Raw genomic sequence first — 15,696 nt, forward strand, 5'->3', positions numbered from 1 at the left:
GATAATTGCTGTACTATAAGACACACAAGACGTTTAATGAGAGGGATACTTTGAAGATAAATGGAGAGACAAAGATTAGCAGCTGAATCGATCTGCGTGCCCACCTTCATAGACCTTCAGGGATCTACCAAGAAGAAATCCAGGGCCTGTCGTCCTCCTTGGTAGGGTGAGCGCGATGGCGGTGATGCACACATTTCTCTGTTCACCTCTTGAACCTTCCCGGTTACGGCAGAGACGTCAGGTAGATTGCGGGGAACCAAAGTCCAGCAGTTGCTTCCGACCGCTGCGCAAGTGTCCCCTTCTGCAGCCAGGCTGGCCTGGAGGGCGTTGGCGGCTATGGAGAAGAGCACACTGGATTTCTCACAGCGGGCAAGTCACCAATTTGAGGCCAGTGGTGATGTCATCCAGGCACGAGGTAAATTGTTTCAGCGGTGAATACAGGAGTTCTCGCTATCTGTGATTTTGCTTTCTGTGGTTTTAGTTACCTGCGCGGTCAATCGTGGACTGAATGGAAATGAAACAGAAAATTCCAGAAATAAGCAATTTATAACTTTTGAATTGCCGTCGTTCTGAGTAGCCTCATGAAATCTCGCGCAGTCTGGCTCCGTCTTGCCCGGGACATGAATCATCACCTTGTGCAGTGTATTCATGATGTACGCGCTACCCGGTCATTAGTCGCTTAGTAGAATCTTCCACTAGACAAGATGAAGAAGGCATCCTCATGGGCCTTCCCGCGACCATTTCAGAAGCTAACATGGAAAGAGGGGTGAACACCTGAGAGTCATAAAAGCAATGGGCTGTCATGGTGAGTCCAGTTCTTCTGGCAGTTTAGCCGGTTCGGTCTTGAGGATGCTGTTGGGTCTTTCTGTGACGCTTGATGACTGAGGATGGTAAGAGCAGCGGAGACTTTGACGAATGTGCTGCCTTTTCGATGTCCCATGTAATTTTCTTAACGAAACGTGATCCTCTGTTCCCAGAGACGGTAGTGGAGATACCCTAAGTGAGGAAGATTTGTTCCGGGGACACTTTGGTGACTGGTGTTCTCGTTTGCCAGGGGACAGCCTCTGGTCATTTAGAAAATACGTGGATGAGAGTGGGTATGTACTGGTAGCCTTGTGCTTTTGGTAATTGGCAAAAATCCCCTTGCCGGTGAAGGGAGGGTCTGAGGGGGAGCCGCTCCCCTTCCTTGGCCACCTTTACAATTTTACCAGGGTCGTGTTTATGGCAGTTGAGTCAAGCGGCAACTTGCTTGGTCCAGATAAAAGCCAAAGGGCTCAAATTACTGTTTGTCTAATGTATCCCGCATTTCGTCCTTTCCGTGTGTTGTGTAAACTGTACACAATGACGAGAGAGAGATAAGGAAGCCACTGAGCAGCCATCTCGGTGTTTCCGAAGTCCGTCTGATGGCTCGATGGTCTCTAGCTCTTTCCCACCCAGTCCTTTCAGAGTCTGAAACTGTTATTTGGGCCGTACGGATGGATTTCTCTTATGATTTCCCTAGGAGTCATCCCAAATCAGTGCTCTTCCCTCAAGGGAAGGTTCATTGGTCTGTTGAGGTCTAGGGCTTCGAAGCAGGATGCAGGGGGCATAGTCCCAAGGCTTGGGAAACACTTGGATTTCTGGGGTGACTGGGGAAGAGGCCGCTAATTTAGCATATTTATTAGCCCATCTATTTCCTTGGGCTTCTTCTAATTTTTTTGTGCGATGTTCCTCAGTTTTAACTTTAGTGATCTGCTGGGGTAATAACAGTACCTCTAGAAGTTCGGCTGTTTGGGGTCCATTTCTGACTGGGGTACCAGCTTCTGTCATGAATCCTCTGTGTTTCTATCACATACCCAAATCATGTACCACCCCAATGGTAAAGCGGCCATCAGCATAAATGTTAACCATCATCCCCTATGCTTTTTACGCAAGCCTGAGTAAGAGCAATTAACTAGGTTACGTGGGCTGGTTTGACATTTGGCAGGGCTCGTATTCTGGAAGTTTATGTGGGTCCGTAACAACATATCCAGCCTGGAGGGCCTCATCCTCCTTTCAGAGGTAGAAGCCATGATGTGAAGAGCAAGGACAACTTGGGGGAGGGGGTTTTCTGATAGAGCTTGCTTAGGACAGGATAATGACCTAGTGTTAACGACACAGCCCTGGCACGTCCTATCAGAGGGTGAAGTAAGGCAGGGTTCGGATTTTGACAGTGATGTATGGAGACGTGAAAGGGAAAGAGGAGTAGGATTTCACAGGAGGCGAGTCGAGATGCTGACAAGTGCTGGGCTTTCGTTAAGCGATGGGGTCTGCACAGCCCGAGGAATGTGTTTGTCAAGCGGATGGCCTAATACTAAAACAGAGGTAGCATGGTCAAGCTTAGCGGTTGTAGCCATGGCTCACAGGGGAATATGCCTTGGCTACTGGGTCCAAGGCCAGACTATCATATCCCAGAGGTCTTCGGTGTCCATTATGCTTCTGGGATAACATTCTGAGGGCATCACCCTCTCGTTCATGCACAAACAAGGAAAAAAGGCGAGGAGTAATTGGCAAGTCTGGTGAAAGTAGAGGGCCTTTAACGTTGTTGAAAGCATTGCTGGATGGGGGAGCCCATACTTCTGGGTCTGGGGATGCCTTCCCAGTCATGGCCTAGGAGAGTGAGGCAAACACAGAGAAATTAGGTACCTACGTTCTACCCAACGAGACCCCAAAAATGTGTCAGTTGTCATTTTCTGTCGGGAAGAGAAAAATGTTGAATAGTAGAGGCTCTGTCTGTGGAGATAGTTCTACCTGCAACTGAAATCTCGTGACCTAAATATCAGACACATAGAGAAAACAGTTGAATTTTGTCTCTAGCCACTTTATGGCCCTTTCTTGCTAATGTCTTAAAGTATTCAGTGACCAAAGGAGTTGTCCTAACTGTCAGACCATAGAAGGAGGTCCTCTACATATTGGGATCTCCTGCAATTTGAATCCCTCCAGTTGGCATTTAGGGTGTGCAAGAGGTAAGTAGGAGCCTCAGTAAATCTTTGAGGCATAACAGTCTAGTATATTGTTGGTTATCCCAGGTGAAGGCAAACAAGTATTGGGATTTCTTATGAAGGGGAATCCTAAACCAGGTAGAACATAAATTAAAGACTGTGAAATATTGAGTGTTGGAAAGATTAGCAGACAGGATAGTGTAAGGATCACGCAACAACACAGATCTGGGTTTGACAATTTTATTGCTGGCGCTCAGGTCTTAGACTAACCCATATCCTTGCCTATTTGTTTTTTGATGGCCCAAATGGGAGTCTTGCATGGAGCAGAAGTGTTTTTGTCTAATAAACTTTGGATTATTGGGCAGAGTCTCTCAATTCCTTCTGGCTTTAAGTGACATTAGGTAATCATGGGTTCAAAAGATCACACTTGTCGCATCTGAGGGTCCCGATGTTGGTTCTGATCCACATCTGAGTAATGGCACTAAAAATGGTTAAAGAGAACCAGAGTTAGACTGAAGTTAAAGTGGTCATGATAGATTTTAGTAACAAAAAAAACATATTGCAATGGAGAGAGATTCAACTCTAGTATACAATGGGGCTCAATTTTGAACACAAGCAGAACAAGTAGGGATTTATAACTGAGGAGCAAATTGTACAGGTGAGGCATTCGTGAAGTCTGGGGGGATTATAGCTGAAGACAGACCAGGAAGATCAGATATCACGTGAGGGGTCGTGGGATGGGGAGTTTGATCGATATCAAGAGTGGGAAATTCTCACTAACCTGATTTAGCAGGATTCTGGATAAAATTGGATATCTAGAAGGAAATACATAGATGGGCCTTGTTGGGGAGACAGTTCAGAGGAGCCTGACAAGTTTTATCAAGCAAAGAACCTTTGTTGGCACCAATGGTGGGTGGACGTTACCTCAGGGAAAGGAAGTTGGGGTTTGGGGAAAGGTCAGAGCAATTTCATCCATTTCTACTGACTTCTCTGTGGGGTCCCTCCTTTGGGAAATGGATTTCTAAATTTTTTGCTTTGAAATTTCCTTTTGGGAAATGTACAGTAGACAGCAGAAATGGACAACAGGGTCATCTCGGTTTAACTGAACACATCACGATCTTTCACAGTAGTATTCCCAATCAGCGAATTTAAAATGTTTGAATTTAGGGGGCTACCTAGTAAAGAGAGGAGCCCAGGAAATGTGAGCAATGCCCTTAGAGGCCTGAGGTCAGACCAGTTTGGTCATTGTTTTCTCCCAGTTGGAGCTTCTTCCCTTGGGGTGAATCCTAACTTCAGGAGATGGCATCCCTGTGACCAGACCTTGACATTCCCAGTGAGGGGATCTAGCTCCTACAGGTAGCTCGGGGCCCAAGGTGGGTTTCTACATCCATCCATCCATCCGGCCAGCACTCGAGGTCTGAGGGAACCGGAGCGGCTGAGACGTGTGAACTCCAGCGCTTCAGTCAGCCAGGTTTAAACATTATCCACATTTTGCCTATGTCATTTCATCTAGTCCCTTTTTTTTCTTGGAGCCTTTTGAATTAAAGCCCAGACACGTCATTTCACAACAATTTCCTTCTGAGACCCCGATGTGGTGTGAGGGGTTGTACAAACAGCTCTGGGTTAGAAGCCGGGCCATGGGGTTCCTGCCTCAGCATGCGTTTATAGGGCAATATTGATCAAGTTATTTCCCCCCTTTGGGGTTGTCTCCTCATTTGTAAAAGGTTGGTTCTGGCTCGAGTTAGTGGCGAGGTCCCTTGTTTCGTAAAGGAAAGGCACTGTGGATTGGGACCAGGCCCAGGGCCCCCCCACAACCCAACCCCTGGCCACTCCCTGAGGGCCCCTCAGGCTCCTGGTACCAAGACAAGGAATAAACAAACAAGTAGAAGTAATTTCCCTCTTCCTTGGAAACAAAGCTGGGGTGGTCTGGAGAGGCGTGTGGAGAGCCAGGAGTGCCAGATGGAAATGGGCCAAACAGGCCGAGGGATGATCACTTCCCTGCCCTGCAGGGAACATCTGAGGACACCGAGGCCAGATGTGTTGGTCCCGCACTCTCCCTGTTGTGATAAAATCCCCATCAAGATCCTGGTCTCTGCTCCGTGCCAGCCTGCCTGGGCTGGACTGGCCGCTCTGGTGGTGCTGCTGTCTCCGGAGCTCATCTCCTCTTATGGAAGAGCCCCAGCTGCTTCTGCGCTGTCAGCCGAGCGTGTCTTCCAGCACATGCTCGCTGTCTGGGTGCCTGCCAAGGCCCTGCCGCCTGGCCTGGCCTCCCCGGGCCCAGCCTGCCGCCCGCTTCCCGCGAGTGAATCTCCTACTTCCTTCCTCTGTCGCCACCTTCCATCCTTCATGGAGGAGACGGTTATCGATCTTGGCCCATTTCTCAAAGCTGCTGTACTCTAATTCCATCTGAACCACATCCTCCCCCAGGGGACTGGCAGGTCAGTCCTCCAGGGTTTGTTGATGGTGGTGCTATATCACACCCAGCCCGCTCCCAGGAAGAGCCAGCACAGAGATGGATGTCCCTGATGAGGAGAGTCAGGTGGTCTGTACCCACAGGACTTACCTTGTTGGAGGCTGGCTTCCATCCTGAAATTGGAACCTGCAGGAAATTGGGTGGCTGGCAAGTGTGAAGTTGAAGATGGGGCTTCTCCTGTGTGCACCCTGCCTGTCCCCACCACGGTGGGCATCCAGGGGGCCAGGCGAGTCTGATTCACCCACTGCCCGGTTCAGGGCCTGGCACAGAGCAGGTGTTATTAAGTGCTGGCTGCACGGCCAGTTAGCCATGTCCCTTGCATGCCGGGAAGAATGCCTGGCTTCTTGCTCTCCAACATGACCTCGAAAGCCAGAACCGACTGACCAGTTGAAGAGCTGAATCAGCAGATCAATGTGGCAGGGTTGAGGAACAAGGCACAGAATGTGACTTCCTGGGTCCCTCAGCGCAGTGATTGAGACTTGCCTCGGGAAGCACAGAGGTGCAGGAGGCAGAATGGGAGCCAGGGTGACAGGCACCCATTCCCCAACCCTTTCCCTCAGGCCTGGGTGGAGAAGGCGAGGGCAGGGCTGACCAGGAGCCCGTGGGCAGGGGTGTGGCAGGGCGGGATTGAGGTTAGGGTGGAGGTGGGACCTTACTTCTGGTTTCTCACGTGACCTCAGACAAGTCATTTAACCTGTCCTTCTGTACAAGCAGAATAATCATTCTTACCCAACTTACTTTTCAGGGGGGTCCCTGGGAGGAACAGATGAGAAGGTCTTAGAAAAGACTTTGAAAAAGTGTTAAAGTCTTATCAGGCCTAAATGTCTGTGCTTACACTGATGAGGAGGGGGCGGCGACCCCATGGCACCTGCTGAGCTCGATGTAGTGTGTGTGAACTTGCTGGTGTGCAAGCCGGGCAGTCTGGGTGGCCCACCTCATCATTAACGTCTCTCATGGCCCCCTCAGCAGTCATAACAGACGCCAAGTCCTCCCCAAACTGTGAAGCACGCTGAGAAGGTGGGTAGAGGAGACACGGTGTTTCACCTAGTTGAACAGAAGCAGTCCAAAATGAAATCCAAAATAAAAACTGAAATTTTTATTTGTTAAGTATAATTTAAAACGATAACATAAAAATCTCTCATCACCAGAAATCCAGATGGCAAGTGGAGAGGACGGGTCCTTTGCTCTGGTGAGGGCCTGAAAACCCTGTGCAGCCCTTGCCCCTTGGCCGTGTGCCCTCAGAAGGCCTGCAGGCCACAGCGGGCAGCTGGAGGCTGCAGAAGGTGAACTCTGACTTGGGGAAGGCGCCGCTCTGCCTCCTTGGGAAAGCTGATGGGAAATCAGAGGTCACAGAGCGTTGGAGGCCTGGCTTAAAGCCACCAGCCAGGCCAGAATGAAACATCTGCTCAAGTCTCCCCAGGCACCTGGCTGGGGGCGAGTGGGAGGAAGGGAGAAAACTGATGCTGAGCCTCAAATTAGCACCCTGCACCTTGGCCCTGAAATAGCCTCCGCTGGCACGTGAAGGGGTGAGACTAGAAATAAATAAATAAAAGTGACATGCTTCGAGGAGAGAGGGTGACAGACCCCTCGAAGCACCCTATGTCCTGGCTGGAGCAGGGATGAGCCAGGGCACGATGGTTTTAAAAACGCTGGTCGGGGCCAAAGGCGTCGCAATGTAAACAGCTGAAGGGGGCATGGGGGAATTTGGGGAGGGGCCATGTGTTGGAGGGACAACAGTGGGGATTGTGGCTGAGTATGGGTGGGCTCACCAGGTGACCCCCTTTTTTTTTTTCTTTGGCATAACCACCTCAGACCTAGAACCAGGAAGCCCGGCTGCCCTCTACTGGTGACTTCTGGGAATGACCACAACACGGCAGCACTGGACCTACAGCCCAAAAGGGCTGGGAGAGAACCAGGCCCCAGGGACTACCAGGAGTGGCCGCAGCTCCAGCCAGGCCTCCCAGTGAGAGGCTCCTCCATCTCTGCCTGGCCTGCAGCGGGGCCTGGGACAAGACGGGCCTCTGGTGCTCACTTCAAAGGCATCAGGAAGAACTTGTTCCCAGACTTGCAGCGGACCTGCTCAGCGTGCATGCGCAGCAGCATCTCCGAGTCTTCGAACTCATCCACGATCTCCTTAAGCCAGAAGCCAAGAGAAGACAGTCACTTTAGGGGAATCAGGGACCCAGAGGGCACTGTAAGCAAACCCAGCCCACTGAATCCCTTCAGAGGTTAGGCACCGCTGAGGGGAGACCAAGGGCCTGCGGGCTCCAGGTGCTGCGCTCACTTACCCCGTCTAACCAGCTCTGCAATCTTGCGAGGCTGGTCCTATCATCCCACCTTTTCAGAGATGGATGCCCAGGGCTCTGGATTACAGAACCCAATAAAACCAGGATTGGGACCCGAGTGCTGGAGCCCCAAACCAGAGCTCTTCGCCACCTCCAGCATGATCAGGCCAAGAGCAGACGTGCCGCTTGATGATGGTCTAGGGGTTGTCTAGTGTGCACATGTTTGGTTTGGCTTGCAAATTTTTTTTTTTTAAATACAAATTAGTTGTCGACATTTGAAAATAGGGAGATTACACATAAAAATCTGGATTTCTGGCTTCTCTGGAAAAAACAGGAGTGGCAGCAACGCGAGGCCCACGTTCCTCTTCCCGAGCGGAGGCAGAGTCTCGGCTCCTCTTAAGGGCTGATGGGACAGTGAAATATTTCACCTACTTATAAAAATATGGGAAAGGCTATGAGGGTGGCTGTTCCTTACACCTGGCACGTTTCACGAATCTCCAACACCTGCCAGACCCGTGTGGGCACCAAGCCTTTGACCTCTGGGAGAGGGGCTGGGACTTCAGGGGAGGCCTGCAGCATCCTCTCAGATCAGTGTTCCAGGGCAGTGCTTCTCAAATTTTATTGTGCACACAAATTCCTAGAGGTCTTGTTAAAATGCGATTCTCATTTCTTAGGTCTGGGTTGGGGCCTAAGAGTTGATAGCGCTAATAAGCTCCCAGGTGATGCTGCTGTTGCTGGTCCAGGGCTGTGCTCTGAGGAGCCAGGTAAGGTGGCGGGGTCTCCTGCCACGTCCGTGATTTCCCAGGGATTCAGGTCTGCATGCCGAACCCCCAGGGCCAGTCGGCTCCCCTCCCTCTCCGCGACACCTCTGCCATTGCTTCTGGAGTTCAGCTCCTCTGCTCCGGGAAACTCACCTGTAGTTCCCTCAGGCACGGCCCTTCCAGCTGGAGTTGAGCATCGCCCACACACCAGGCCAGGCTGATGTGGAAGGAAGGGTCCTGCGGAGGAGTGGCAGGGAGGCAGGCGGTCACCCAGGTGCCATGGCGGGCCCAGACATCACGGCGGGTCTGTGAGAGTCGCTGTGGCATCCCTGATGGGTCCCTGGCCTGCTCTGTGGGAGACTAGACCCTCAGTGTCGATCACTGCTAACTCTAAGCACCCTCCACAGAGACGACACAGCCTGGGGTTGTCCTTGGTGTGGGCTGAACTGTGTCCCTCCACCCCCAAATTCCTATGTTGAAGCCTTGACCTCCAATGCGATGGTGTTTGGAGGATAATCGATCGTGTTTAGCTGAGGTCAGGAGGGTGGGGCCCTCAGGCTGGGATTCATGCTGTGTAAGGGACACCAGAGAGCCTGCTTCCTTCTCTCAGCCGTGTGAGGACACAGAAGACGGCTATCTACAAATCAGGAACAGAGTCCTCGCCAAAAACTGGCCATGCTGACAACTTGATCTTGGCTCCAGAATCGTGAGAAAATAAAGTTTGTTGTTTAAGCCACCCAGTCTAGGGTATTTTGTTTTGACAGCCCATGCTAAGACGGTCCTGTTCGCAGAGGCTTTCTTTCACGTACCATAGTGAGTCATTAAATCTGGGACTCGGAAGAGAACCCAGGCTTCGAGTCTATTTTCTGATCTAAAACAGTTCAACAGATGACATACATTTAAAGATGAACAAAACCAAAATGTCTAAAGTTCTGAAGAAATAATAATTGTCTCTGTTCAAATTCATACTTACATATCTTGGAATGGTTTAAAAAGAATGTATCAAGCAAAACCAATAGCCCTTTAAAGTCTAGCCATTCGACTTGGAGTTGAGTACTCCTAGAGGGAGGGCATGGGGCAAGGTGAAGGAAGGTCTGTGAAGCTACACCCTTCCTGGAGTGTCAATTTCACTAAAAAATATTGGGGAGAACTACTTTTTAAAAAATCTAAAAATAAACATGAATACAATATGGAGTAGAAGGTGTAAATCTTGTGTATATTTAAGATACAAAATAAAAATTCTAAGAAATCCTAAGAAATGTTGGACTTCGGGTGAGCTGCATCTGATCCCATCTCAGAACCCTCAACTCCCCAGGGGTATGTGTCCTCTGAAGGCTGGCATTCAGGACGTCTCACAGGGAAAGTTCTGGAAGGCTCTTCAGTTTGCCTCTACCGAGGGCTTCCTGAGGGCGTGTTTTACTCGTTCTAGATGGGCCCATGGAGAAGAAAAGGCCCCGTTCACTACCTGGTAGAAAGTGGCGAGGTCAAATTCCTCCATGACTCTGTCTACCTCTGAAACCAGGTCCAGGAACTGGGTGTGCCCTGAGGTGACCTCAAGCCCAACAAAGGTCCTGGAGGGAGACAGAAGTGGAGACAACGTGGGCATGAGAACGTAAGCGCAGGTATGTGGTGGGGCAGGGGGTGCGACAGACAGCCAAGCGGTCTGGGCCACGAGCACTTTCTTACTCCAGCCGCTGGTCAGCTCACTTTCCTGCCCTCTGAGCCGGCTCATTCATCCTCCCCCTCCTCTGTCTGGAAACCTTCCCTCCCCGGTTCTAACCACACATTTCCCCTTCCTCCCCAGGGTCTAATAACTCTCGCAGGAACGCTTTCCTCTGCCACTGCCAAGTCTACAAACCCCGAAGCTTCTGCGCCCATGCTCCCCATCACCGCTGCTGAGTCAGGACCCTTCTGGAGGCCTCGGCTCTCGGCGCTGGCTACCCTCCCATCGGCCCTCAGACAGCTCTCTCACCTTTAAAACCCTCCCTTGAACGCGCATCTTTAGCCAGCCCCACCCATTCCCAGTAAAACTTCTTTTTAGATGATCTGTCTACCTTCGCTTTCTCTAATTCCTCACCTTCCGTCTTCCACCCACTTGGCCAGAACTGCTCGCGTCAAGGTTGCCCACGAGCTCCATGTTATCGAATCCAGTGGGTACTTCTCTTGGCTGCTCAGCAGTATCTGACACGGCTGACACCTCCCTCCCCGAAACGCTTTTCTGTCTTGGCTTCCGAGACACCGTACGCTCCACAGTCCTGGTTTGACCGCACCCCGGGCCTCCTTGTTCCGTCTCCTCTGCCGTCAGCTCCTTTCCAACCTCTAAGTGGCCGAGGGCTGCAGAGCTCAACCCTCCTTCCTCTCCACTGCTCCTCCTGGGCTCTCCAGCAGGCTGATCTCACCTAGCCCGACCTTAAATATCACACAGGCTCGTGGCTCCCAAAGTTTTATCTCCAGCTGGTCCCTCTCCTGTGCAATACCACTGAGTATGTGACATTTTCCACTTGTGGGTCTAACAGACAGCAAAATCTAAGCAGCATAAAGCGGAACTTTTGATTCTCACCCCACCAGTGTTTCCTATCACAGAAAACGGGGCCATTATTTACCCAGTTGTTCAAACCCCAAACCCAGCAATCCCCTCATTTTGCACAGATCCAGCCCAGCTCATTCGACCTCCAGCACACCAGAGACGTGGCCGCTCGCTGGCCCTTCCACGGCTACCACCCTCGTCGAGGCCGCCCCTGGCCCCTCGCCTGGACAGCGACACCTGCCTCCTCTCCGCTCTCCCTGTGTCTGCCCTGACTCACTTACATCTCTTCTCTCCTCAGAAGCCATAGACACGGTCTAGCCAGACTGACATTTAACAACATAAATTGGATCATGTGTCTCCTCTGTTCACATCTCTCCAATGGCTGAAAATCCAAACTCCTTACCTTGACCTTGAGGGCTCTGCATGAGCTGACCCTGCTCAATGCATCGCCTGTGCCCTCCCACCTGCTCCCTGGGTTCTAATCGCTGGTCCCCTCAAACATGCCAAGCTCTTTCCTGCCTGAGTCCCCTCGTTTGCTGTGTCCTCTACTTGCAGGTTCTTGCAGCAGCTTTTCCCAAGCCTGGTTCCTTTTCACTCTCAGGTCCCCAGCAAATGCCACCTCTCTGGCCACTTCCCTAGCGCTCTCCTTGGCTATCTGCTCCTGACTATCATATCACACAATAGTTACGAACGATCTCATTTACTTTATTATCTGTCGCCTCCGGAAAATGTGAGATACCTAAGAGCAGGGACTGTGTTGACCTCTTCACTGATGAATCTCTACTGTCCAGCACACAGTGAATGAATGAATGAGCCTTCCTTTCAGAGGTGCGAAGAGAAGGCAGCTCAGTGAGTGGATCAGACAGGAGGCTCACCTTGAAGCCCTGATAATAACACTTTCTTCTTAGGTTCATCTAATAATTTAATACTTTTCAAAACTTGTTTGGCTCACTTGAGCCTCACAAGTGCCCAATGATGAATGTGTCAAGGGCAGGCATGTGACAACATGGGAAAGGAAGGTCACAGAGGTGAAGATATGAGCTGAATTTTAAACCGGGGACAGAGCTGGGCAGGAATTCAGGCTTTCTTTCAGCCTTGGGCTTATTTCACTGCACTGAGATGTTTTTCTCTACCTCCGCCCTCCCTCCATGTTCCCCCAGTCATTTCTCTAAATGAAAGGTTCCGATTTGGGAACAGCGGCCTTTAGTCGCAGATTTGGCAAAAGCACAAACAAATGAAAAAGTGCAGTGGACAAGGCCAAAAGCAAAGCGCCCCCTAAATCTTTACAACAAAGAACCTTCTGAAAATGACTGGGGTCTGAATGGGGAGACTCACCTGGTTTTCTCTTGATTGGTATAAATCTTTACCCGGTTGGCAGTAAAGCAGAATCTGAAATTTAGAAGACCATATTTCAGGAACGATAATAAAAAAAAAAATTCAGAAAAAAAGTTTACATTAAAAAAATAGCAGTTTGAAAATATAGTTATCTCATTTCACACTTAGTATTGTCACCCTAGAGCTGGACGAGACCTTAAATAATCATCCAGTCCAAGTAACACAGTTTCATCTAGATGCTAGCAAAATAGTTACTTTATTAATAGCAGTTCATTCCATTAAACAATTTGAGACTATTGACTTTACTGACTGGAACTTAGAAAGTCTTATTCATCAGGTAGGTGATAATAGATCATTTAAAGGCCGATTTGATCCTCGCAGTTTTTTTTTTTCAAAAAGGCAACTCTGATCGATCTAAGCAATAACAAGAACATTCCCTGTATGCCAGGGGCTGACCTGAGAGGTTTGTGCACATCGGCTGGGGGGATTCTCATACAGCCCTGTGAGGTAGGCACTATAACGATGCCTATTTTACAGACAAGAAAACTGAAGCTTGGTTGAGGCTGAATTTGATCAGCCACAACTCAAACCTCAGTCGGCCAGATTCCAAAGTCCTTGCTGCCACCTATGATGCTTTAGTGAGGGGAACTGGGTCTCAGCTGGTGTGAAATTGGAGCAGAAATGCCAACCCACATCCACCTAGCACTCAGATCAGTTACACAGGGACCCCTTGGTTCACCGAGGCAGGTGCAGTGACTCTGACCGGTTCTCACTGTGTTCTCTGGGACACCAGATCTCAGCGGGACAGACTGGCTTGCTGCCCTTTGTGGACGAACTTGGCAAATCCCATTATAGGAAACAATCATTTTATAGCCTCCAGGCCAAGGTCTCACTCCATCTGGGGAATGCAACACCCCAGCATTTGGGTAGAGTCTCACAACTCATGTGACAGCACAGTCAGTCAACTGCTGGCTTCCCCATCGGCCCTCAGCCTCCAGTGCATTCCTTTCGGGGAAAACATTAAGGGATGATAGAACCAGCAGGAACTTGGTTAAATGAAGAGTTTGGAAAGCGTTCTGCAAGGTGACTGATGAACATCCTGGAGTGAATGCTGGGTGTCTGTGCCCAACTGTGATGGTTAATTTGATGGGTCAACTTATCTAAGGGATGCCCAGAGACCTGGTATAACATGATCTCTGGGGGTGCCTGTGAGGGTGTTTCTGCAAGAGATTAGCATCTGAATGGCCAGACTGAGTAAAGCAGATGGCCCTTCCCAGGGTGGTGGGCATCACGGCCTGAAACAGACCAAAATGGCAGAGGAAGGGCAAATCCGCTCTCTCTGCTTGAGCTGAGACTTCCACCTTCTCCTGCCCTTGGACATCAGTGTCCAGTTCTTTGGCTTTCAGGCTCATATTGGGACTTATATCATCAGTCTCCCCTGCCTCCCCTATTCCGCCCCTAAGTCTCAGGCTTCTGTTCATCTGGAGAACCCCAATACAGAGTTTGGTATGAGAACGGTCTTAGAGGAGCAGAATTTTAAGGATAAGTTTTCTGAATTGGATCTGGGGTGTCTGGAATTCTGGAGAGCCTCTTAGTCAAGGCAGACCAATCAAAGTCATTCCCATGACATTTACTGAAGCTGCAAGAAAAGACAGATGTCTTTACACATTGGTAGATGGGCAGCCCAGAGATGCTGGTGGCCTTCTTTGCCATTGTGAGAATGAAGCCAACACAGAGAGGTGCAGAGTCCGGAGCTGGTAAGAGTCAGGCGTCATTTGACATCTCTGGTTACCCCGATCCATTCGTGCATGAAGCCAGTGCTACCTCTGAACTTTCTAGTTACACCAGTCTATAAACTCCAGCTGCTTTGGGTTGGACTTCTGGCACCTAATATCCTGATTAATATAAATATGGCTCAATAAATTTGACAATTTAAAAAAAGGTGGCAGGGGCTGGATTAGGTGGAGATGAGTTTTAGTGCTGATTCTCTGGCCGACTGAATTGGAGCAAATCCTTTCCTTTGGGTCTCAGAAGGCGTTAAACTAAACGTGAGGTTCTCCGACTGGCCAGCAGTTCCGCGGACTTCCTGGGTCCAAGGCCTCCTGAACCGTGGGGGTGCGGCTTTGACCAGAAGACTGTTTCTCTCTCTCACGCATCTACACATCCGGGCTTTTGTGTAACACCTCACTTGAAGAAAGAGCTCTGCAGATAAAACCACCACTTGGGTAGCTTTTTTGGCTGCTTCTAGAACCAACATCAGAGGACATAGAGGGTGATGCCTGGGCTCCCTCTCGCCTGCTCAATCTTTCAATAAACATTCATATGATGCCCACAGTGAGCAAAACACCTGGAAAAAAGATGAGGGTAATTCAGAGGGAAGCCACATTCCTGGGCCTATAGGAACTTGGGCTCCAAAGGGGAAGGTGGATATGGGAATGACTGGGTATGAAGATGAGTGAAATGAGCTCTAAGTTGTAAACAGTCACAGAACCGGATGACTAGAGGGACTGAGGGATTCTGGGAGAGCCTCAATGAAGGAACAGGGCTCTGATCTGGTCAAGTATAGGAGGAAAGGCACTTCTGGTAGGAAGAAGAGGTAGGAAATACTTAAGGGAAAAAACCCGAGGCTGGCAGACAGAACCAGAAGAAGGGTCCAGTTTAGAGCCTTTGCCAGTCTATCCTGAGGCAGCCACCACCATTCCCAGGACCTGCACACTTAGGGACTCCAGAGCTTACGTGGCGTGCCCAAGGTCACACAGGATGGTGTGTACAGCAGATGGCTCCAGGAGATGTTCGGTGTTCCAACCTTTAGGTTTGCCCTATTTTCGGGGTAATACATCCCACGTTCGGTGCCCAGAGTAGCTCAGGATAGGAAGGGGAGCCTTGGAGGAGAGGGAGAGGAGAGGCAGAGGGGAGCCCTTGGGACGCACCTCTGGCAGGAGGCCATGCGGTCTTTCAGAGCCTGCACGAAGGGGTGGATCCAGTGATGACGCAGAACCACGCTCTGGGACAGGCTGAGGTGGAAGGCCTCCATCCTCACCAGCCGAGGGACATACGTCTGGGCGTGGAACAGCAACGTGTCAAGCAGATCCACGAACTCCTCCCTGGCGTCATCTGGAGGTGAGAGTGGAGATCGTGGGGTTGCATGGCTGAGTGAAGGCGCCCAGAAGGTAAAAGCCTTTTTCACTCTGGGTTTTAGGAGAAAATTACTTTGACAGCAGCTTATATTTATGTATTCTGATAATATTTGAATATGTATTTTTGGTTACAGAAGTAACACACATATGCTCATTGTAAAGAATTCAAGTAAGAAAGACATGCAAAGAGAAAGCAGGGGCCCCTGAAATCCCATCAC

At 50.1% G+C, this 15,696-nt stretch overlaps 1 protein-coding gene across 4 annotated transcripts in view; it reads right to left on the minus strand.

Annotated features, from left to right (window-relative positions):
• Positions 1 to 6,502: 6,502 nt before the first annotated feature.
• Positions 6,503 to 15,696, minus strand: part of USB1 (U6 snRNA biogenesis phosphodiesterase 1) — an 11,735-nt gene continuing 2,541 nt past the window's right edge. The window contains exons 3-8 of one of the 4 annotated variants that reach the window (XM_023523142.1): positions 15,272 to 15,455; positions 12,342 to 12,395; positions 9,945 to 10,050; positions 8,633 to 8,716; positions 7,466 to 7,563; positions 6,503 to 6,762 (exon numbers count right to left, since the gene is read on the minus strand). In XM_023523142.1, coding sequence (XP_023378910.1) covers positions 6,672 to 6,762; positions 7,466 to 7,563; positions 8,633 to 8,716; positions 9,945 to 10,050; positions 12,342 to 12,395; positions 15,272 to 15,455 — 617 coding nt within the window. In that variant the 3' untranslated portion in view covers positions 6,503 to 6,671. Of the gene's footprint in view, positions 7,567 to 7,598; positions 7,797 to 8,632; positions 8,717 to 9,944; positions 10,051 to 12,341; positions 12,396 to 15,271; positions 15,456 to 15,696 lie in introns of those variants that run through there. The other 3 variants (XM_023523141.1, XM_023523144.1, XM_023523143.1) reach the window with 3 other exon arrangements.

This window comes from Pteropus vampyrus, unplaced genomic scaffold, assembly GCF_000151845.1.
Source record: "Pteropus vampyrus isolate Shadow unplaced genomic scaffold, Pvam_2.0 Scaffold379, whole genome shotgun sequence".
NCBI classification, from domain to species: domain Eukaryota; kingdom Metazoa; phylum Chordata; class Mammalia; order Chiroptera; family Pteropodidae; genus Pteropus; species Pteropus vampyrus.